The following is a 24,924-nucleotide window of genomic DNA, read 5'->3' on the forward strand; positions in this document are numbered from 1 at the left end:
CGGCTGTTTTGCCAGACAAGCTGGGGTTGTTGGACGTCAGAGCTCGTCCCATATCAAAAAGTAGATATTTGCCAGTCCAAAATAGATGCGCTGCTTCGTTGCTTCTAGGGCCGACTGACTGCCTTGGAATTATATAAATCGGGCATCAATCGGTTCATTTTTCATTTATCTCTTCATTTATGTAAGTTTCACCTACATGCAACCCTTTGTTTTCTCATATTTAGACAGTTTTCATAGTGACCAATCGATCCAGACATTTTTACTTTTATTTTCAAATGGACTTCGAGATTTCGCGACTTCTAGACTCAAATATGCAAATAATTATACTTTTATCACCTCCTTTATAGGAGATCGATATTAAAAATTTAGAAGACAAACACGATTTTACACCTCCTTTATAGGAGATCGATATTAAAAATTTAGAAGACAAACACGATTTTACACCTCCTTTACAGGAGATTGATATTACTGTGGATTCATTAATATTCGTTGGATACTAATTTTCGTGGATTTCGTTGGTACAGGGGAACCACGAAATGAAATGTGCAACGAATTACTTTTTTTCTTTAGGAATGTATGCATATTTTGTGAAAACAACGATATACTAGTTTTCCCCACACCACGAAAATTGGTACCCACGAAAATAAATGAATCCACAGTAAGCATTTAGTGCCAACCACGATAACAATCAGAAGCTCTCGGACATTTAGATTACTTGCATCGTAAATGAACGAGGTGTTAGATTATGGTCATTTGCATTAATCATCACTTTTTTCTCGTGGTCACGTGACAATCTTTGAAAATGAAAGTCAAAATGCAGAAATCGATGGGTCACTGTGGAAACTGTCTAAATATGGAAAAAATAAAGGATGGCAGGTAGGTGAAGCTTACATAAATGAAGAGATAATTGAAAAATGTACAAATTGATACCCGATTTATATAATTCCAAGGCCGTTAGTTGGCACCAGAAGCGACGAGGCAGCGCATCTATTTTGGACGGGCAAATATCCACTTTTTGATATGGGACAAGTTCTGACGTCCCACGGCCCCAGCTTGCTTGGCAATACTGCCGTTGGACGTCAGAGTAATCTCGGACTACTCCTCGGGTATCTATTAATACAATATAGGCGTCAGTTTTTTTGTGTATCTTTTGGTCTTATACTCTTCAGTATTTGTACATCTTAGGTTATTACGCCTTACCTAGAGCGATTTGACGTGGACTTCGCCTTACCTGATAGATTTGGCCTAATTACATTTACCACACCTAACCCAAAGAGATTTAGGCTTATTACATTGACAACGCCTTACTTGGAGCGATTTGGCCTCATTACATGTACTACACATTACCCGAGTAATTTAGCCTCATAACATTGACTACGCCTTACCTAAAGCGATTGGACCAATTTTATTGACTATTCTTCACCGAGAGCGATTTGACCATATATCGACTACGCTTTACATAAAACATAGAAACTTAATTACGAGTATGCCTTACCTAGAGAGAGTTGACATAATTTCGTTGGCTTCGCCTTACCTAACCTAGAGAGAGTTGACATAATTTCGTTGGCTTCGCCTTACCTACAGTGATGTGGCCTCATTCCATTTGACTAGACGCCTTATGATAGAGATTTTGCCTAATTGCATCGACTACGCATCACCTAAAGTAAAACACTTTTAGGTGTTAGCGCATAAAACAATATGGTAACAATTGCAATAAACTGCAATAATGATGAAGTACATTTTCTTTCAGTGAAGTATCAAACATTTAACCGATTTCTATATGTAAGTTCCTTACCAGACTTGTTGGTATTTGTGTCAGCTTTATAAAGAAGGCAATGCAAAACATAACCTCAATTATCTCCCATAGAAAAAACATATTCTTGCAGTCTCTGATATTCAGATAGCAGAATAGTAATCTATAAGTTTACCGATCAGTCTTTATACATGTACTTACTTCTTAATGCCGCGTGTTTAGCGTAGAAGCAGCATATACCAATTCTAAAATCTTAAGTTTGACCCGGTCGGAGTTCAAACCAACAACCTGGTTTCCGCTCTAGAGGCGGTCAAACCAACAACCTGGTTCCCGCTCTAGAGCCGGTCGAATAAAAATATTTTTTTGAGATTTGAACATAGGTAAACTATTTTTAAGCTTGCCTTAATTTATTCCATAAAATTAAGAAACTAAACGATAAAAATGAAACAACATTTAAAAAGTTTCACCTTTTAATATCATTAATTTAAAGACAATTGTAACATGAAAAAAAAAGAATATATACAATAAATTGCACTTTTAAAGAGACAAAATGTGAAATGCTACCTACATAGAGCGTATTTGTTCTTTTGTAGTTATCAGTGCCCCTAGTTTAATAAACATTTCAATTCTAAAGACAAGAGGCTCTTAAAAGATTGTGTCGTTCACCTAGGTCTATGTGCACTTTCAACAATGGTTCCTCTCAAGTATTGTAAAACTAGAATAGAATTCGTGACAAAATTCTCTTTTCGTTGAACTTGTATTGCTTATCATTTCTTACAGTATATTATATCTTTACCTTCTTTTTTTTTTTTATCAAATCACACACACACACACAAAAGATATAAAGGTATAGTCCTTCGAAGGCAGAGTCTATAAAGATTTTACAAAAATGGCATAAACATTTGGTTGAAATTTGCCCACTAGTTACATGGGAGATTTTTGCAGACATCAATGCACGACGACGGACCTCTAAGTGTTGAGAAAAGCTCACTTGGCTCTTTCTGGCCAGATGAGCTGACATGTTAAAGCTATGTAAAGTGTATGAACATGTACTCTAACTGTTTAATACTCACAGAAAAGGCCTGTTGGAATATATGTATTGCTTTTTAGTTTTTACATCTAAGTATTAAACCTCACTTCATTGGTTTTCCAAATTGAGACGGAAATAAACACTTTCTTATAATTGAATGGTACACATTTCCATAAATATTTTTTTTTTATTCGAAATTCATTTGAAAATAATTATTAAGACAAAGTTGTTTAGCAAATAAAAAAATTGCCGCTCGTTTGACATTGTGGCACTTTTTATATATGAGGAATAATGAATATGAAATCCACTTAATTTCCGTTTTTGTACAATAAACTTTTTGTACATATCATTATGCTTTTATTTTCATCATTTATGTGACATTATACCAGTTCATACCACTACTAAATAAATACACATACATGCCTTTGAACCTTCATAAGTTTGTGTACATCTTTAGAAAAATGTGATTTTAATTGTTCTTTTTTAACAATATCATATTGCCTCAAATAAATAGTCTAATCAACAAATGTATAACTCCAGAAAAGCTGAATACTGACAGTTCTATATACAAATAAGAAGATGTGTTACATGATTGCCAGTGAGACAACTGTCCACCAAGGATCAAATATTATGATGTAAAAATAATCACTGGTTACCTTCAACAATGAACAAAACCCTTATATTATTTCTAGTAAGTTATGAAGGGGTGACATTACGTAATTTGAACAATGGTAAACTTGCAAAAATATGTTCGTGATATGCTAGAACATCAATATCGGTTTTTACTATCTTAGAACTTTTTTGTTCAAACATAACAAAATACTATTCATTTCAATAACATATTTCACATGACAGAGCATCGTTCACATGACAGAGCATCATTCACATGACCGAGCATCGTTCTGAAGGTTTTGATCGTTTCTGGTTTTCTGGTCTCTTACCACTCCAGACTCCAATATTCCGACAATCAGTTACTATAAAATCGTCTACTTCAGTCCCGAAATACATTTCTACCTCAGAAAGAGAAAGTCGTGAAGTATTTACTGGCAATGTTTCTTTCTCTTCAGCACATAAAACGTTATTTTCAATTAAAGCACAATCAAACGGTCCACCTAAATAATTCCTGGTTGCTAATTCTAAATTCACTACTGGCAAAGCTGAAAAAAATATCATAATTGAAATAAATTTTAGGATCAATCAATCCCTACTTTAAATAAAAAAATTAGCTTTTGTCAGTCAAGAATGTAACTCTTATATATTGTGGAGGTATGCGTATCCAATATACTATTAGTGATGTTAAACCTCAATTTCTATATTTTACTACAAGTCTACAAATTAAATAACGTCTCCTCGCTGCCTGTGTTCATTATAAAATACATGTATCAATAATATCTTAATTTTTTATAATGTCTCACTTCAGCGGTTTTCGCTTTGTGGACAGTTTTTCAAAACATTTAAACACTGACACTGAAGATATTAACGTCAGTGTTAAATTTGCCTGGTTTTTCGAGATTGTAGTCAAAAATTGTACGTTGCCCGTAATTTTTTTCTTCCTTTCTTTATTCTATTTTTAAAAGAAAGCTCCGTAATTTTTTCTTCTTTTCTTTATTCTATTTTTAAAAGAAAGCTGTGAGTATGTAAAAAAGATTCATCCTCGCAAAATTTTAATTTGTCCTCATTTTATTTTCAATTGGAAATGCTGTATATATATTCTGCGTCTAACTCAATAAGTCAAGCGTTTAGTTAACAATAATAATAATATTGATTGAGTGCATTATGTGTACCTTTCTGGTTTAAGAGAAACTGGAAAGCTGGTATGACAGTCTGAGGGTCTAGTAAATGAAGCTTCACAAACAATGCATTCATTTCCTTGTTATAGTCTTCATCAGAATATTGTCCTCGGATAATTTTAAACATCCAATGTTTTGTCCATCGTGGCTCCATAATATGTGCGAGAAGACGCTCAGCCCAAACATGCCTAAAACAAAGATAAATAACTGAACTTATTTATTCTTTAGACAAAGTTTACGAGATCAAGATCAGGCAAGCTTGTTTTGTACAGTAACTCATTAGTTTAAGTAGTAATGAATCATGCATAAAACACGCCTGTCCCAATTCAGAAACATTTTATTTGGTTGTCGTGTGCCATAGTTCTGTTTTGTTATTTACTGACTTCATGTGTGACCGTGTTAATTGTCCCTTTTACAGATGATATCGGATATGTTTCTTACCACAACCCCTTCACTTTTCATGAATGTGACCAACCGAATTAGACTATTAACCGGGTTTGTACTAACATGAGCAACCAGACGGGTGCCACATGTGGAACAGGATCTGCTTTCCCTTCCGGAGCACCTGAGATCAACCCCAGTTTTTTGTGGGGTTCGTGTTGCTCAGTCTTTAGTTTTCTATCTTGTTTCTTGTGTACTGTTATTTGTCTGTTTTGTCTTTTTCCTTTTTAGCCATGGCGTTGTCAGTGTATTTTGATTTATGAGTTTGACTGTTCCTCTGGCATCTTTCACCACTCTTTTTTAATCATATCTATTTTCCCCTATTCATTCACCATTTTAAAAGTTATACCATACGACAGCCGATAATGGTTTTGATCATCCATACGGCATCGTAATTATTGTTTAGATCCTCTACTTTGGTGTCTTTTATGTAATCACCACATCACCGTATCTTTATTTTCGCTAATTCTGAAAGTCTCTGTTATGACTTTACCAGCATTGAGGTTTTGATATATTTTTTTATTTGGGGTTGTTCCTATCCTCCCTCACATATACTTAACAATCAGCAAACATTCAAGTATTTATTAGAATGAAATTCAAAACAGTGTGGCTGTGGCCATTGATTGACACATTAAATTCATCCATTGACTGGGACAATTTAGGTGAACGTTTGTATGTAACAACCACTGCTCACTATGTACTTTTTAAAGACACTTAAACTATGGGGTCACCAAAGGTTCTCAACACCTTAATAAAGTAATTCGAAAAATTAATCAGAAATAACACGATGTTTTGATTTATATCAATTATATAAATCAAAACATAACGGTTATTCCTGATTAATTTTTCGAATTATTTTATAATTAAAGGCGTTAAGAAACCTTTGGTGGCCCCGCAGTTTAAATGTCTATCGTAAGTACGTCATGAACAGCGGTCGTTACAGACAAACGTTCACGTAAATTGTCCCAGTCAATGGATGAATTTAATGTGTCAATCAATGGCCACAGCCACACTGTTTTGAATTTCATTCTAAGCTGTGAAGCAATCTGGTTCTTAAAATTTATTCCAGTCAATATGAGTTAGATGTATTTATTTCTCATTTTGATATATTATTTCCAATAAAACAAGTTTTTTTTACAGTCTAACTGTATCGTATTGTGTATGTAAATTCCATGTATCTATGCTAATCAATGTTCTTTTTCCTGATACTTCTATTCCCTATATGCCCCCTGTGGGCCCTGAATAGGTGTAATAAAATATATATAATCTTTTACGTTTATTAATTTATAGACTATTTAAGTATAAAAACAAACTACAAGAGATCGTTATGAGTGAAATGAAACAAATCACATCAAAACATTGTTTTCAACAATATTAAAGATTGTTCTCACGCTTCAAATGATTACATGGACCGATAGTGTTACTCTTCAAATACATTTCATGTAAATTGCCTTTATTAATTTAATCCTTGTTCCAATCAATAAGCTTTATTTACCTATTTTGAAACTTTAACAATAATCAAAATTTCAAACTTTTAAAAAGGTTAAAAACTAGGACCAGTAGAAATAATAATTATGTAAACGAGTAGTTTTAATAACATAAATATACATGTACAAAGAGGCCATGAAAAGTATACGCCTTATTTAAGCTTGCTGTTTCTTCTATGCGTTCTTTATAGAAAAGGTTTTGCTTATGAATTAGATATTTTTTAATTCATTGCTGTTTTTGTTTTATCAATTTGTTAATCTACCGTTATATAAGTGGTGAATAGTCTAATATAAACGGTACTAGGTAAACGTTTGTAAAGAGCTTACCCGTTATCTTCTATAAAATCTCTCAAACATACACCAGTTTTACTATCTCTAACTACATCAGGATAACACAAAGTATATAATGTAAACCCTGGAAAAATAAACAAGCACTTTTACAGTTTTTGTTCAATTTGCTGAAGATGTCGAGAGTCTCTGGTGAGTCTTTTTTTTTTAGACTATCCAAACCACTTGTTTACCTAGACAAATCATCGGCATTGTGCGTTTAAAATTCAATTTTAATAGTCAAAGCAATGCATCCTGTCTTCAAACGTTTTCGAAAGATTTGCATTGGTTGACGCAAAGAACGCAAGTAATTCTCTCATTAAATGTTGACACAGATATATGCCGGGTTTATATTTTATGTGTAATACAAATGTTGAAACGGAAATGACTATCATACATCTAACATATAAAATACACAAAATAGTAAATAAAACTCATGACTGAAGGTACTAGGCTAACACGTTTACATGAATATAAGATTATGCTTTAGATATATGTTCCACAACAGCATACCAAGTGTAAGTATCATTAACTTATCAGAGAAGCCCTTCTTAAACTAACAACACTGTTCCATGTTACAGTGGAATTGAGCCCTCAAAAAACAACTGAACATGCTGGTGTGCCTGTCTCAAAGCAGGAGTCTATAATGTAGTGATTGTCGTTGGTTGCTTTCTATCTTATTTGTTTTTCTTTTTTGTTATTTTGGCACACATCAAGCAGTTTTTTTTTTTTTATCTTTTGGATGTTAAATATTTATTGATGAGCTTTTTTATAGCTAACTTTATTATAGGATATGCAAGAGGAATGCGCGACGCAAAAACAAAATTCAAAGAGCTTTCAAAGAGGAAGGCGTTAAGCAAAAGCAATATTGCCTTTCAAGACGTCATAGATCTAATTACTTAGACTATGTGTCGTCCCTATTAAATACAATATTACAATGTTGCTTACCTAGCTTTTTCCAGTGTAAGCTATTATAAATATCTCTCAAAACATCATCTAAAGCTGTTTTATCAATCATTTGGTGAAATCTATGAGTATCTTTAATTCTTGATATTGCCTGTGCTACTAATGCAGTCGCGAGTTTCTCAACTGGAAATCCTCGTGTATCTACATAGTCTAATACTGGATCCCGGTCTTCTCCAGGAAAGAAGATGTCGTGCACGTGCGATTCCATTTTCATAGCATTTAACAAAATTTCTCGTGAAGCTTCGGAAACGAGATCTCGTCCATTTTCGTGAGGAGTAAATGCGTTTAGCCTTTCTATATTTAGTCTATCTCCGGGTCGAACCGGACGAGCAAGGAGATTAAAGCTGTTTGATCTACCAACATTGGTGCCCCGTTTCAACTTTGGTGTTAGTCTCTGAGAATTACTACGCCGAACTGTTGCTGAAGGCATTTCTTTTTCATCTGGTACTTTTAATGTGTTAGGGGAATTGTCATCTGCAAACATAAGAAAATAAAAAGTTTATAAATACGTTCCTCCTATTTGACTTTAAAGCGGGCAGCTACATTATAATAAGTATTCCTCTATATCGCTATGTTTTGCCTTTCAATTTTTTGGAAAAGATCAGGAACACATGTGTGTGCTTATAAACACAAACACTGTATTGATGCACCAAATAGAGTAAGATGAAACCTGTGACCGACTATTGACTAGATACAACTGTGACCGACTATTGACTAGATACAAAAGGTTGAATGATATATCGAAATATGGTCAACTGCTTTTCTCGTTCCGGCAGTAACTTCCTTATAAAATGAGTATGGGGCATGTATGAATACGCAGCCACGTCTGTTAAATCCGATGTAAAGAACCATTCCAACAACTCTCTGAGGTAAATTACTGAAAGACAAATGTATGTCCCTATCTAACATACCCGCATATTCTAGTGGAATTCCAAATATGCCAAGCTGCGTTCCAGTACCTTTTAAAACCATCTGGTCTTTTTTTATTTATTTGTTGTTTTTCTCGTGCTATGAAATATTATCCACTAAATGTTAAGCAAACGACAAATCATTCAATCAATTAAATACTGACTTCATTTAAATATTGTTGCTTCGCTTACAGTTCACTGATATGCAGTGACAAATATAGCAACTACTTAAAAGTCCTTTTACTAATATGAGCTTCGCTAGAATTTTAGTTTAATGTAGCATAGACGAGAGTAAATGTAACAGTAAATTTGGTCCGGTAGTAAAATCTGTCCGCCAGACTTTTTTCCCTAGGAAATCAAGTCCATGATCATTATTTTACTAGGAATGTAAGTCCCAGGACAATTTTTCCTAGGAAAATAAGTCCATAGGTAGTAAAATATGTCTGGCACATATTTTCCTAGGAAAAATTGTCCTAATATGTTATACTAGTATTTTTTATTATTCTATAACAATTATTGAAAATTAAAACAGAATCATATTTTTAGTTAAGATTTGAAAGTTTCATTATTTTTTCCCATTTAAAATAAAGAAAGGTGACTTTGTAACCTAGGAATGTTAATGACATGGACACGATGTCCTAGGAAAATAAGTCTGGGGACATATTTTATTAAAATATAATACACACCTCTATAGGGACTCTATAACTGAATATTGAAACATAACATTTATATTGATATTTTAAAATAAAGGGCATGGACAATTTTACCTAGGAATGTTATTGACATGGACACGATTTTCTAAGAAAATAAGTCTGGGGACATATTCATATACAACTGTAAAACTGAATATTGAAACATGAAATTTTTATTAATCTTTTGAAAAAAAGGTCTGACATTTTACCTAGGCAGTAGCAATATTATTAACATGGACATGATTTCCTAGGAAAATTAGTCCGGGGACATTCATGTCATTAAATTTTTAATGCCCGAGCTCTTGATCCGAACAATATATTAAAACATCAAAATTGCATTTCCATGTAAATAATTTGTTTCATTAAAACATTCCTTTTAAAATAAAGGACATGGACAATTTTACCTAGGAAAATTAGTCTGGGAACATTAACTTTATTAAAAGAATTGATACACAACTCTATATAACAATATCAAAATATTACATTTTTATTTACATTACAAAATAAAGGGCATGGACGATTTTACCTAGGAATATTAATGACATGGACATGATTCCCTAGGAAAATTAGTCTGGGGACATACATTTTATTAAAAATATAAATAAACAACTCTAATAAGTTTCCATTGTTAAAGTTAAATGATTTGATTCATTAATATTTTTCTTATATAGAGGACATGGACGCTCAGAGCATGGACGTTTTTACCTAGGAATATATATTAATGACATGGACTAGTACTCCTAGGAAAATTAGTCTGGGAACATAAATTACTAACATCGGACAAAAAATACTAGTAAATTTTGTAACCATGGACTTTTTCTACTAGTTATATGTGTCCGCCCAGACATATTTTACCAGGACAAATTTATCTCTTACATAAACACTCTCCGGCCACATGTTGGTATCTGGTCTCCAGGTTGACATTCTGCAACCAAAAGTAAAGTCTTACTTCTAATTTTTTTCTATTCATGAATAAATCAATAGTCTTCAATCAAAACAAGAACAATATTTTATCAACTTTAATCAAATTGAAAATGGAAGTGGGAAATGCGACAACAACCTGACCAAAGAGCCGAAAACAGCCGAAGGTCGCCAATGGGTCTTCAACGCAGCGAGAAAGTCCAGCACCCGGATGCCAGCTTCATCTGGTTCCTGAACAACAATGTGTACTAGTTCAGTGAAAATGACATAGACTAACAAAGCATGCTGCAGACATCAAGGAAACTGTCAGACTGAAAGATTTGGTTTTCAACCAAGCACAATTCTTCAACTAAACATTCGATATATGTTTAGGTTGGAGTCCTGCGGTTAAGTCACTGGGATTCAGTCATTTCTCTTAACCTTATTGAAAAGTATATACAACCAGAAGTTAAAGTTACCAAAGGTAGCAGCATTTTTGTTTTCAAAACACCAGCTGATGTTAACTGAATAAACGAGAAATTACTTTATGGAAGATAAATGACAGGCACCTACTAATGGCTACAAATGCACAAAATGCAACTAGATTTAAACTAGTTGGAAATTATTTCTTCAAACAAATCATAACGTACTGTAGACTGATTTTAAAACCGTTTGCATTTCAATGTGTCAAGACATTTGTATATCAAAATTTTATAAGTAACATAGGCATAATATATCTGTTCTTACCTTTCTTCGTGTCTTTCATTCTGATAGTTAAAACTTTGTATCTATTTGCAAATTTAATGCTATTCACAATAACATTTTTTAGGTTTCTTACATAACTTTTTACGTGTATACTCGTTTTCCATCATTGAACACGATTTTGTTGACGTGTTAAGAAGTTTAAAAAGTCGTAATAAAAATACAAGGTTTTAAAATTACTGAATAGTTTTCATAACACGTGACCGTTTTCCCATTGTACATTGTAAATACACATCACGTTCTATAGTAAATTACTTTAATTTCAATATCTAGTGAATCATTTCTGATAAGGCCATTTGTATGTCATTCGGTGAATATCAGATCGAATGTTTAACGGTTCATATGATCAGTATGTCCCTGCTATAATAGTGTTTGTTGACAAAACTTACGACTTAAACTCCTAATTTCATTTGATACTTTAAAATGTCGCCAATCACTATCTGGAGGCAACTCGTTGAGTCTGATATGCTTTTACTTTAAACTGTTGAGAATGTCGTTGTGCATATTGTTTCACAGGAAGAAATACAACGGAGGCTGTAAAAGTGTTAGGGACAGGAAATAATGCGTATTTCAAAGTAAAACTATAATCCTTTTTTATTTATTTATATGTGCAATGTAAACTATAGAACAGTTATCTCCATCTAACTTGAAAATTTGTTTTTGTAATTTCTGCACAAAAAAATAAGTGCAAGACTTTGAAAATTCAAATGAATAAAAAGTTTTGTATTCTAGGGTATTTCATTTTAATTACAACTTTTTAAATATTAAGTCCTGTCCAAGTTAAGACAGACAAATTTTTTTTTATACCTAAAGAGTATACCTACCGGTAAACGTATATGATTCATTCGTCAAACTTATAGTCGCTGAATGCAGCTGAAAAATCAAAGGGCGGGTGAAATAATAAAAATAAAGGGCTGCGCTTTAGCGCATGATACGCCCGTTGCTCTTTTAACTTGTCTTTTATGCTTTAAATGTATTGTCCCAAAATTGGAAAATCCCCCCTTTTTTAAGCATAAAAATTCATAACACGGAAATGTAAAATCTGAAATTTATAAAAGTTGAAAGGGAGCTTACATCAATAGATATAAACAATTCACCAAAGTTTCATGGACATTGGTGAAAGCCTTTTTGAGTTATTGTCCGAAGTGTTAAAAATCCCCCTTTTTTTATGAATAAAGCCCCATAAATCCAAAACTTAAAATCTGAAATTAATAAAAATTGAAAGGGAGCTTACATCAATAGATATAAACAATTCACCAAAGTTTCATGGACATTGGTGAAAGCCTTTTTGAGTTATTGTCCGAAGTGTTAAAAATCCCCCTTTTTTTATGAATAAAGCCCCATAAATCCAAAACTTAAAATCTGAAATTAATAAAAATTGAAAGGGAGCTTACATCAATAGATATAAACAATTCACCAAAGTTTCATGGACATTGGTGAAAGCCTTTTTGAGTTATTGTCCGAAGTGTTAAAAATCCCCCCCTTTTTTATGAATAAAGCCCCATAAATCCAAAACTTAAAATCTGAAATTAATAAAAATTGAAAGGGAGCTTATATCAATAGATATAAACAATTCACCAAAGTTTCATGGACATTGGTGAAAGCCTTTTTGAGTTATTGTCCGAAGTGTTAAAAATCCCCCTTTTTTTTATGAATAAAGCCCCATAAATCCAAAACTTAAAATCTGAAATTAATAAAAATTGAAAGGGAGCTTACATCAATAGATATAAACAATTCACCAAAGTTTCATGGACATTGGTGAAAGCCTTTTTGAGTTATTGTCCGAAGTGTTAAAAATCCCCCTTTTTTTATGAATAAAGCCCCATAAATCCAAAACTTAAAATCTGAAATTAAAAAAAACCGAAAGGGAGCTTACATCAATAGATATAAACAATTCACCAAAGTTTCATGGACATTGGTGAAAGCCTTTTTGAGTTATTGTCCGAAGTGTTAAAAATCCCCCCTTTTTTATGAATAAAGCCCCATAAATCCAAAACTTAAAATCTGAAATTAAAAAAAAACGAACGGGAGCTTACGTCAATAGATATAAACAATTCACCAAAGTTTCATGGACATTGGTGAAAGCCTTTTTGAGTTATTGTCCGAAGTGTTGAAAATCCCCCCTTTTTTATGAATAAAGCCCCATAAATCCAAAACTTAAAATCTGAAATTAAAAAAAAACGAACGGGAGCTTACGTCAATAGATATAAGCAATTCACCAAAGTTTCTTGGAAATTGGTGAAAGTGTTTTTGAGTTATTGTCCGAAGTGTGGACGACGGACGGACGCAATCGGAACAACTCGGCCTTTCTGGTTGCACGAAGAAATAACCTCGTATGCATTAGGCGGAGGAATCATTGTCCGGAAAATTTTCCGATTCGATTCAAAATTATATTTTTTCGACTGGACTGGTACATTTTTTTTACCACTACTGATTTAACTTGCTCCTGTCCGGAAAATTTTCCGATCCGATTGAATTTTATATTTTTTCGACTGGAATGGTACAAATTTTTTACCATTACTTATTTACTTTGCTCCTTCTTTCGCGCCAAAATATTTGGCAGAGTTAAAGTTCTTGATTACTCTGTGATATGTAACCAAATTATAGCGCCACCTGGAGGATAGAACTTCTTTGTGTCGCGGATCACTACAATTCCGGCCAACAATTTAAGAAGAATTTCTCCGTAGTGCATACGAGGCTATTGTACTGCGTAGCGAGAATGGCCGAGTAGTTACGATTGGGACGGACGGACGGACGGACAACGGTATACCATAATACGTCCCGTCCCGGGCGTATAAAAAATTATACAGAATTTATATCGTAAATATGTTTTATTAATCCGTAGTTCTGAATTTACCGCGCTTTCTCTCGTACATTTTACAAAACCCGATTTTTCAAGCCTCATTTGAGTGAACCATGCTTCAAAAAATTGTTTTGCTCATGGGTGCACGCTAACAATTTTGCTAGATTTCCCACCCACCCTCCTAGTGATAATTTCTTCTGTTTTTAGCCATAATTTTATTATAGACATTTTGATATACATTTATTACCAGTATTTGTACTTGCTTGTTATATGATGGGGATATGTATATTATTGTGTTATTTAGGGGGGTATTTGCTTGGGGGTACCAAGTAAGGTAAAACCGGGGGTAAAACGCATTCTCAAAATAAGACCATGCAGTGAAAAAGGGGAATATCAAAGTTAACCTACCTTTTACTATGAATGTACACTTCTATCTTGTTATACATGAACAAAAGAACTTTTCCAGGAGAAGATCAGTGACTCGTTGACTCCTATAACGTCGCTTGTCAAGTAGAGTCACCTTAGCAATACAGTATAACTAACTATACCTAATAGATTCATCAATCCTAACTATTACTTAGACCAACTTCAAATGTCGTGACATGATAACTGTTTACAACGATATCATATCCCTTACATAAAAAACACAAGTGCCCTGTGAAGTTTCAAGCAAGGAAACATTTCTTATGACACCATAACAAAATCGGTTTTATAATGTCGTCTGTAAAATAGTTTGACATTTAACATAAAGTATGTGTAAGTTAATTGGGGAATAATAGTGTATAACCATATTAAATGTATAATTCCTTGGATACATCATATATTTATGTTTATCTTTGTACTATTATTTTCGCATTTAAAATTACTATCTTCGGAATGGTATGTTCTGGCTGTGTGATTGTTACTTTGATTAAGAGAGACAATGCAAAGAAAACGTCCATAAACAAATCTAATACGAATACATAAGCTGTGAGGTTATCTTCAGGGAAACAGCAACCTAAGTAAACTAAAAACTAGACATCAACAAGTCATGCAATATACACACCGTATGGCAACTTCTAAATTAACCAGCATAGAATTGTTGTGCATAGCTTCAATAGAGAAAACCAAACAACTTCCAGCAATTCAAAAGACCTAAAAGAGTCATGCCTAGCACACTCTTGAACTAACAGATTTTTCCTACATCAAGATAATAACTTTATAAGGGGAAAACGGCCTTGTGCAATACCCATTGTAAAAAGCAAACAATCCAAAAGCTGCTGAAGTCTTAGCAAGCCAATACATATATATATTATTCGAAAAATACACGATGTAACAAAAGCATGTCATATAGTGTTAAGCAAAATAAAAGACTGACAGGACAAAGCTTATTACAACACAAATCTGGTTATGTAATATATACTTTTCTTAAAAAGTTAAATAAATTTTGAAAAGTAAATTACTCAATTTATTTCTTTTCTTTTCTCTTGGTGCTTAAGAGGTGTTATGTTCAGAATATATAACTAGCAGTTACTAGATTTTCAATAGGTTTCATACAAAGACAAGGGAGTTAACTCTATACCAGAACTAAGACACATGTAAACCTTACCATGCTTGCACTATCTACTGTATGCCACAACAATTTTCAGGTACTCTGAATTTACTAAACTAAAACAAAATGTAAAACTCCTGAAATAAACCTCCGATTTTAAGGCTGCTAGACAGATGCAGGAATATACCTTATTGTATGTTGTTCATATTTCATCTACATCTTTAAAGTCTTCCAGCAATTGTTATATTAGTTTGACCTTAGTTATCTACTTCATCATTAACAGTACAGATGTGTATTGCATCAACATATGATATCCTGGGGTTATCTGGACATTTGCTTTGCACAACTTATAAATGACGATTAATACTACTATTATATAGCCTGGAACAATGGGAATAATATCAGGCTGACCGTAAATTTAAACAAGGAACACAAGGTCATACTTTTCCCTTACTATAAATGCATTACGTTTTTATACTAAATCCATTGCACGTTGGATATGCACTGATTGATATTCTAGTCTTAAATACATGATTTTTTTTATTTGTTGTTATTGACTTTGAACTAACAGTCGGTCACTGCGGGTACTCTCCGATCAGTACTAAAGTGTTCAGTTTGTTGTTGTTAAGGATAAGGACAGTGTGTGTTTTTCTTTGTATCACGTCATATTGGTCACATTGGTACTATGCCACCCCATATACAAAAGTGTTGAATATGTTTATGTACTTGGTACATTGTTTACCAATGTCACAATCTGTCAAACTTCGGCAACAAACTCAAAAGTTAACTAGCTTGCTTAACAATCACTGAATGAAATATTATGTGTCAATAATACGTTAAATATTCGTAATAAATGTAAAACAACGTGCATAGAGGTATATAGGTATGCATATGTGCAATAATTTCCAATCTGTAAAAGAAATTCGTTTTATTACACTTTAACGGGGTATTCATTCAAAATCTAAATACCATGAAAATATATATATAGGTATCTGTGAATGTCTTGTGTAATTTGAAACTATTAACAAATATGTTACCCTATATAAATGAAATCTAACTTCAATGTTACACACAGTGTCATGTCAATCTATAAATGTTCATTTAACGAGAGCTGCATGTAAATTTTGTCACCCAGTATACATTTTTCCGAAAAGATCTCCGAAACGATATTTGTAATCACATTACTATTCCTTACCTTGAAAAATACAGGTTTTGATATGTGCAAGGTGTCGACGTTATTGATGTATTCCGTCTCAGTATCCATGAAATATTGAATTGCGATAAAATGACCAACCAACAGATTGAACTGCTTCACCTGATTTATGTCCGTTTATATTAAATCTCTTTTTTTATACTATTTTTCCTTTTCAACAAACGCTATTTTGTTTGTTTTGTTATTGAATTAAATGAAATGTATACATAATTGTCGTCTGCTAATTCCCGCCTCTAGTCATGTCAATATTAATATTAATCTTAACCAGTTAAATCTATTGTTTTCTTATTTTCCCACCGGTCATGCCTCGTGAGATTTTATTTCCATTTCCTTTGCCTCTACGGGCGAATGATTGAGAAAAATAAGATTAGTACTCATATGATGTAAGAAGAATTAATTTAGAGGTTAGACAATATTTGGTAATGTCCTATGAATATTTAAACCCGAGGCATATCCTTGTTATTGACCAATGTTTAATTTTGTTTTATGTTTAATTTCAGCAAGGCAATATTCCTATATTAAAGACAACCGAAAGATATCAATATTATATGAATAGCATTGCCATGCAGCTGAGAGGGTGATAGAGTAGATTGCTACCCCGTGCCAATGTTGACAATGTATTTTCGAGGAGTAACAATCATAATTGATCAAACTCTCTGTGAACAATTTCACAATCACGAGTGCACATATATATCATGTATTTGTCATGATGTTGCTATTTGAAACCTACACGTGCATGGTACAGTTATTACGCGTAGAATGGCATGATTCATATCTACAGTTTCATTGGGTAGGTATACGCTTTGTAGAGCTTTCTTACAAATTGACGAAAGGTACGAACGAACGTAAAGGGAGCACGTATTTCATTTCTACAATAAAAGTTAAAAGAGTCTTTGTTTTATCCAGTAAAACAACATTCTTTTCTAAATCAAGTTTATTTTAAAAAAAATAATATCGTAAATAATACACGATTTTCAGGGCCGTAACTAGTGTTCGAATTCAGGGGAGGCAGGGGTTTGGGGGCTGCCGATTGAGGTCCCCAAGATAGGGGGGTTTGGGGTCCCCCGCCGATTTTTTTCCCTCAGTCATTGGCTAAAAATGACCCGTTTCTCTTCGATTTCCTTACTTTAGGAAACATCAGTATTGCTTGAACCTGGAAGCAACTCAAACTTATGCAAAAACAAGCTGAGATTGCTGTTCGGGGTGAGCCAAGGCTCCGTCGTGAATGCCGTACTTCGACCTATAATTGTAAACATTAAATACATTGTGACCGCGGATTTTTTTCTCAAATGATGTGGCTAAAAATTATCCGTGTTCCTTTGATTTCCTTACTTTAAGAACGATCAGTTTTGCTGGATCCTTGGAGCAATTTTCATGCAAACAATGTTTATCTGTATTTAAAGATATTTTATTTAGAAACTGGTAAGTTCAAAAAACATATAAAGCAAGATAATAGAACGCAAGATAATTTTTTTTATCTAGAATCTTGCATTTCAATATTGTTGAAAGCTGAACAGACATGTATATAACTACAACCAGGGACTTTCTATACTAGTCTAGTATATACTTAGTATAGAAAGTTCCTGCTACAACGAATGAGAGTGTTTACCTACTAAGGCATTGACCATAAACTATGTTCTCGTACGATTGGGAGACATTATCTGTTAACCAAGCTTTGTTCTTTACCTATAAATAAATTAAATAAAATTTTAGAGGATTGCAACACAATTTCATATTACAGTCCTAAGTATGAAATTGTCCAAATTATAATGGCATATTGTTATTCTAAACTGTTTCCAAAAATTGATCGCCCTGAAGATCATAAAAAACATTTTATTAAAATAAAGTATGTCAATAAAGGTTTTGATTTTGTAAATATTGCCGGTATTTTTAACGACCATTCTGTTAAAGACCAAATTCCTGGATATTTTGATAATACTGAACTCCCTCTCATTTGTTATATTTACAAGAAATCTACCCGAAAATATGTGTTTAATTATAGCCAATTGTGTAAAGATATAAATATCACTGAAAATACACCTATGTCGTGTAATTGCAGTAATTCAGAATACACCTATGGACCAATTTCCCATGTTATAACAGGAGACCTTAACATCGTTCGCGACCGAGAGTTAAAATCATTCCTCAGTAAAGGACCTAAATATCGTCCCCCGTCAACTATTAACTGGAATGAGTGTCGTAATATCATCAACGACTCACTCCGCGCCTACTGTTTGAAATGGGTAAAACGGGAAAAAGCTGACAAAAAATCTTTGGACTCTTTTTTTAATTCAGTAATGAAGATAGTTGATATTCGAATACAACATTTTAAAGAACATTTTACCCTCAACAAAAACTATAAAAACCCTATTTCGCGTATCAAAAATAAACTAACAGAACTAGCCAAGGAATTTGTTTTTGTCCCGGCTGATAAAGCTGCGAATAATATCATTATTGTTTGACGTAAATTTTATATAGAGGTTCTGCAAAAGGAAATCACGAATTCACCAACATTCCAACTGACTTCATTTTCAGAAAACGACATCTGTAACAAACATAAACTTTTAGCTACTTCTTTACAAGCAGAACCAAACACAATGAAAGTCCCAACTATGTACTGGCTTCCGAAGCTGCACAAAAAACCTTACAAATATAGATTTATTTCATCTTCCAGCCATTGTTCAACTACTAAATTGTCTGTTTTACTTACTAGTACACTTGGTACAATAAAAAACCTGATAATAAATTGTTCAAATAAGGCCTTTGAAAATAGTGGAATTAATTACTTTTGGAGTGTCAAAAACTCGTTGGAAGTACTTGATAAATTGCATGCATATATTGGTGATTTTGAATCTGTTCAAAGTTTTGATTTTTCTACCCTATATACCACTTTGCCTCATATTCTTATTAAGAAAAAATTCACATCCCTAATTAACTGGGCATTTAAAAAGTCGGAATGCGAGTACATATGTTCAAACTCTTTTAGATCATTTTTTAGTAACAATAAACAAAAGAACTATGTCAATTGGACATGCTTTGATACTATTTATGCACTTGAATTTTTACTTGATAACATTTTTGTTCGCTTTGGAGATTCCGTATATCGTCAAGTTATTGGAATTCCAATGGGGACTAACTGTGCACCACTGATTGCGGACCTGTTTTTGTATTGTTATGAGTTACAATTTATGACTAAAATTAGCAAAGACCCATCAAAACAACATTTGATACAAAAATTTAACAATACTTTTAGATATTTGGATGATATATTGGCTCTAAATAATGACGACTTCAGTATGTATACTAAAGAAATTTATCCTGTAGAACTTACTTTAAATAAAGCTAATGATAACAATGACCACTGCCCTTTCCTCGATCTTGATATCTATATCATAAACGGGAAGCTTAATACAAAAATTTATGATAAAAGAGATGATTTTTCATTTCCTATTGTTAATTATCCATTTTTAGATGGTGACGTTCCCTTGTCACCATCTTATGGTGTTTATATATCTCAACTTGTACGATTCGCTCGTGTATGTAACAATGTATTAGATTTTAGCGAGAGAAATTTATGTATTACTGAAAAATTATTACACCAGGGTTTTCGATATCACAAACTGGTCAAAACATTTACTAAATTTTATCACCGGTATAAGGAAATAATTCGTAAATATAACTCAACATGCAGACATCTTATACGTTCAGGTATTTCACATCCAAAATTTTATGGAAATATTCTTTATAAAGCACAAAAATGTCAGTATTCTCCTCAGAAACTAACAAAACCTTTAAATAGACTTATTAAAAGGGGATATAGTTACGATACTGTGGTCAGGTCATTAAAGATTGCATATTTTGGCTTTAACATTGATTCACTGATAGGGTCTTTGCATCGGAACTAAACATATTTATTTCTAAAAAAACAGTTGTTGGCATGACACGGGTTATGTTCTTCTCATATATTTTATGATAGTATGATACTAAACCCCTAACGGGAGGGATTGTACCTGATATTCATATGATGAAGACATAATCTTTCAATCAGTTTAATTGAGGTCTGGAGCTGGCATGTCAGTTAACTGCTAGTAGTCTGTTGTTATTTATGTATTATTTTCATTTTATTTATTTTCTTTTGTTACATCTTTTGACATCAGACTCGGACTTCTCTTGAACTGAATTTTAATGTGCGTATTGTTATTCTTTTACTTTTCTACATTGGCTAGAGGTATAGGGGGAGGGTTGAGATCTCATAAACATGTTTAACCCCGCCGCAATTTTGCGCCTGTCCCAAGTCAGGAGCCTCTGGCCTTTGTTAGTCTTGTATGATTTTAAATTTTAGTTTCTTGTGTATAATTCGGAGTTTAGTATGACGTCCATTATCACTGTACTATTATGCATATTTTAGGGGCCAGCTGAAGGACACCTACGGGTGCGGGAATTCTCGCTACATTGAAGACCCATTGGTTGCCTTCGGCTGTTGTTTGCTCTATGGTCGGGTGGTTGTCGCTTTGACATATTCACCATTTCCTTTCTCAATTTTATTTAAAATACGATCCAACAGCTGATTCAGCCTGTAACAAATTTCCGATATCTTAAAATAAAATCAACGGTACCAATTTTGTTGCACCAGATGCGCATTTCGACAATTCATGTCTCTTCAGTGATGCTCGTGGCCAAAATATTTGAAATCCAAAGCATATATAAAAGTTGAAGAGCTATAATCCAAAAGGTCCAAAAAGTATAACCAAATTCGTGAAAGGAATCAGAGCTTTGCATGAGGGAGATACATTCCTTAATTTATAATAATTTCTAATATTTTGTAACAGCAAATTTTAATAACACAAAAAATCCGTATTTTCATGCCAGTACCGAGGTACTGGCTACTGGGCTGGTGATACCCTCGGGGACTAATAGTCCACCAGCAGAGGCATCGACCCAGTGGTAGTAATAAAATCAACGGTACCAATTTTGTTGCACCAGATGCGCATTTCGACAATTCATGTCTCTTCAGTGATGCTCGTGGCCAAAATAAAAGATTCACAATACAAAAGGAACTTCCTCTGCTTAATTGAGCCCCCAAAGAAATGTGAGTAGTTAAGTTTTTATTCAAAATTATCGAAAGCAAAGTTTCATATGTGTTCTCGTACGAATACTGACCCCCTCAATACTGAATAACAAACATACGGCCACACGAAAAAAAAAAAAGTAACTGAAACGGTTCACTTTCGATCAAAAATCCGAAAAATGACAGACATACCACGTATCATGATAACACTGTTAAAACTGTAAACTTGTGTTGTTTATAATATAAATTCAATTTCTTCGTGTACATATTTTCAATATTTTATTGTATTACTTAAAAAAAAATTTGGTGTAGAAAATTCAGGGGAGGCAGTTGCCTCATAGGTAGTTACGGCCCTGATTTTAATATAATCAAACAGAGAAAAATAGTGTTTAAAAATACACTTACGTCCGATACGTTACTTACGTAAACCACGAGTACACACATTTCCGCGGGAATTTTTAAGCACGAGTTTCACGATAAACATGTAATCAATGACGTTATATTGAAGTACGTTTAAATAGGCTCGACAAGATTCACATTTATTTTTTATTTGTTACAGTACACTTTCAGCAAATTGTCAAAGTGGAATATCGAGATTTGCTTAAAAAATGATGCTACAATGTTTTTAAAAAGTAATGTTGAATAAATCTAGAAAAAAGGCTTTGTATTATATCAAGAAAATAAATGTAAAATTTTGCAACATATATATTGTGGATTTTATAATGACGATTGAACAGTACACATGTTTGGAAGACAGACGCGATGTTGTCACTTATCATCCAGTGGCTAATATTTCATGAATGTTCAGGACTAAAGGCAAAACGCAGTTATACGCTGAAATAACCGTTCTATTGCTCAGGTGTATCATATATACACATTTAGGGGGGGGGGGAGGCAATGGATATTGCCAGGGGAGAGGCGATGATTCAAAAATTATGAAACGAGCACCAGCATATGGCATAGCATAAATACTATCTTTTTTTCTTCATTTTCATTTTATTATTTTGAGCGTTGCAAATTTTGAATCAAGGAAGTATTTGTGTTTCTGTTAGGGAGGAAGACGATGTATTTGCTTTGACATTTTCTTAGGAGTGGGGAAGGGGCCAGTTTTTAGTCTTTTAGGGCCATTTTTTTTGTCTGACTACTCTATATTTAGAATATTTTGTAGTGTTATCTCCTTCGACCTGGTGGTATCAATAATCATATTCTAACCTATCGGACGTCCCGAAATCCTAAATATATCTAAAGAAAAATCCAATTTAATAAGTGTCGTTGCATGCACGATAATTGTCCGAAGTTCCACGACTACTATTTAAATATGTCAAAATAAAGGATCCCTAAAACAAGTCTTACGTATGATTCGTCAATCATACGTACCTTTCGTCAATTTGTAAGAAAGATCTTGTAAGACTTAGTGCACTCACTGATTTAGATTTAAAAGGGGGATCGAGATCTTAAAAAATCTAGTTTAAACTCTCTTCATATGCATATATCTGAATCAAATAGAATTTTTGTTTAATAGGTGTCTTATGTCATATGATTTAAGGGTTTGTGTGACAGGAAGATTAATTTATGTTACTCCCACAAGACCAGAAAATTATTGAATATTTTAACCCTATATATAGACCCTATATACATACAGTATTACAAATATAATAATGAAAAGATGTAATAGCTCCCCGTTATCAATTCTTGCCTGTATCATCAGTTGCAAGATCGCCATGTATAATCAATTATCTTACCTCCTATACATTTCCAGGAATATGATTGGTTAAAAGCGTCCGCGTGCAAACCGTGTATATTTGATATTAGGTTAGTAGGGAGGCGGGGCTTATCTCATACACGGTTAGTAGTGGAGTTACGTCCCTTTATATTCCTTATTAGGTAAGAAGGGGGTGGGGCTTATTTCATACACGGTTAGTAATGGTGTTATGTCCCTTTATAAAAAACAAAACGGTACTGAGAAAAAATCTTAAAAGTTCTAACAGACGAAGAAATTGATGATTAAGATTGAAATAAATTCATAAAACACATTTAAACCTTACAAGTCGTTATTGTTGGCATCTGTTTTTGTAGATCAATGGAAGTATTTTCTTAGTGCTAACAGTATTGAAGACTTGCTCATTTTGAGAATCGCTAGTCTCAATTTCACACGTTAAGATAGTCGGTAAGATAAATTCGTTACATAGTGTGCTAGTGACGTAATATGGTATATATGGGGTCAGTAAATTCCATATGGGGATTCGAGCTTCGCTCTCACCCCATATGGAATTTACTGACCCCATATATACCATATTAGGTCACTAGCACACTATGTAACTAATAATATGTTATTGTCATACTTGTAACATAATGAACAGAACACACAATGATTATATAAAAAATATATATAAGGAAAACAAATCAGTAGAAAATATTAAGTAAACCATCTACTTAATAATATGTATAATATTGTTAAATTACGATTCCTTGTATATCAGCATAGCCCCACTAGCACATATCATACGTTTTACTGTAGTTATCTCTCTTTGGACCTTGTAAAATATTCTTTTTCAGTCCAAGATAATTAAATATACCTGGTTATTATTCATATATGACAATAAATGGACGAGCAGCGGAAAAAAAAGCATTTGACCTCAATCCTCTTGTACTTCCTTTTTTAACGATACATCCAGCGGGTCTCATTGTTCACTCACGGCTGGTAATCTACACACGCAGAACATTTGGTTCTGCAATGAAAACCGTGAGAGGATTTTCCGGTTGTACATTTTATTCGGTCAATGGGTATGAATGTCGTTTTGGGCGGCGTGTACGCTGTCCGGTGTAGATCGACATCTTAATAAATCTAAAAACCTCATATTTTCATTATGACATGCGTGAGGGGATCGGTTCTGATTGAGGACATCGTGAATGCGTGAGGGGACGTCATATATTATGAATATTATATCCAAACTATGAGTATTTGAAAGTTGCCTAAATGTGGTCAGATTGTTCATGAAAAAACACATTTGTGTGCATAAACTGAGGAAAACACATCAAATATAAGAGGAAAACTACGACACAACAGCAACACAAAATTAAACTTTAACACACACAGAAACGAATTTCATTTTAACAATGGCCATTTTCCGGAATTGGCACCGGACATTTTAAGAAAAAATGGTGGGATGAACCCGGTTTTGTGGCATGCCAAACCTCCCGCTTCTACGGCAATGGTAACTATATCAGTTAAATACAACATTACATGACAGGA

General features: G+C 33.3%; 1 protein-coding gene across 2 annotated transcripts; it reads right to left on the reverse strand.

The window, feature by feature from the left end:
* Positions 1 to 2,205: 2,205 nt before the first annotated feature.
* LOC143054034 (uncharacterized) lies at positions 2,206 to 16,839 on the reverse strand. Of its 2 annotated transcripts, none has more exons than XM_076226886.1 (5): positions 16,586 to 16,839; positions 7,777 to 8,268; positions 6,829 to 6,916; positions 4,568 to 4,761; positions 2,206 to 3,940 (listed from the first exon to the last, which is right to left on the reverse strand). In XM_076226886.1, the coding sequence occupies exons 2-5, from the start codon at positions 8,222 to 8,224 to the stop codon at positions 3,666 to 3,668; spliced, it is 1,005 nt and encodes a 334-aa protein (XP_076083001.1). In that variant the 5' UTR covers positions 8,225 to 8,268; positions 16,586 to 16,839; the 3' UTR covers positions 2,206 to 3,665. The 2 variants fall into 2 exon arrangements, with proteins under 2 accessions (XP_076083001.1, XP_076082999.1); XM_076226884.1 differs by lacking the exon at positions 16,586 to 16,839 and adding an exon at positions 11,042 to 11,214.
* Between the last annotated feature and the right edge of the window lie 8,085 nt (positions 16,840 to 24,924).

This window comes from Mytilus galloprovincialis, chromosome 12 (assembly GCF_965363235.1).
Source record: "Mytilus galloprovincialis chromosome 12, xbMytGall1.hap1.1, whole genome shotgun sequence".
Classification (NCBI taxonomy): Eukaryota; Metazoa; Mollusca; class Bivalvia; order Mytilida; family Mytilidae; genus Mytilus; species Mytilus galloprovincialis.

Coding starts and splice junctions, on each gene's coding strand:
- LOC143054034 (XM_076226884.1), bottom strand. Junction 4,762..6,828: donor GATTTTATAGAAGATAACGG/GTAAGCTCTTTA, acceptor TCTTTGTTTTAG/GCATGTTTGGGCTGAGCGTC. Junction 3,941..4,567: donor GTTTCTCTTAAACCAGAAAG/GTACACATAATG, acceptor TATTTTTTTCAG/CTTTGCCAGTAGTGAATTTA.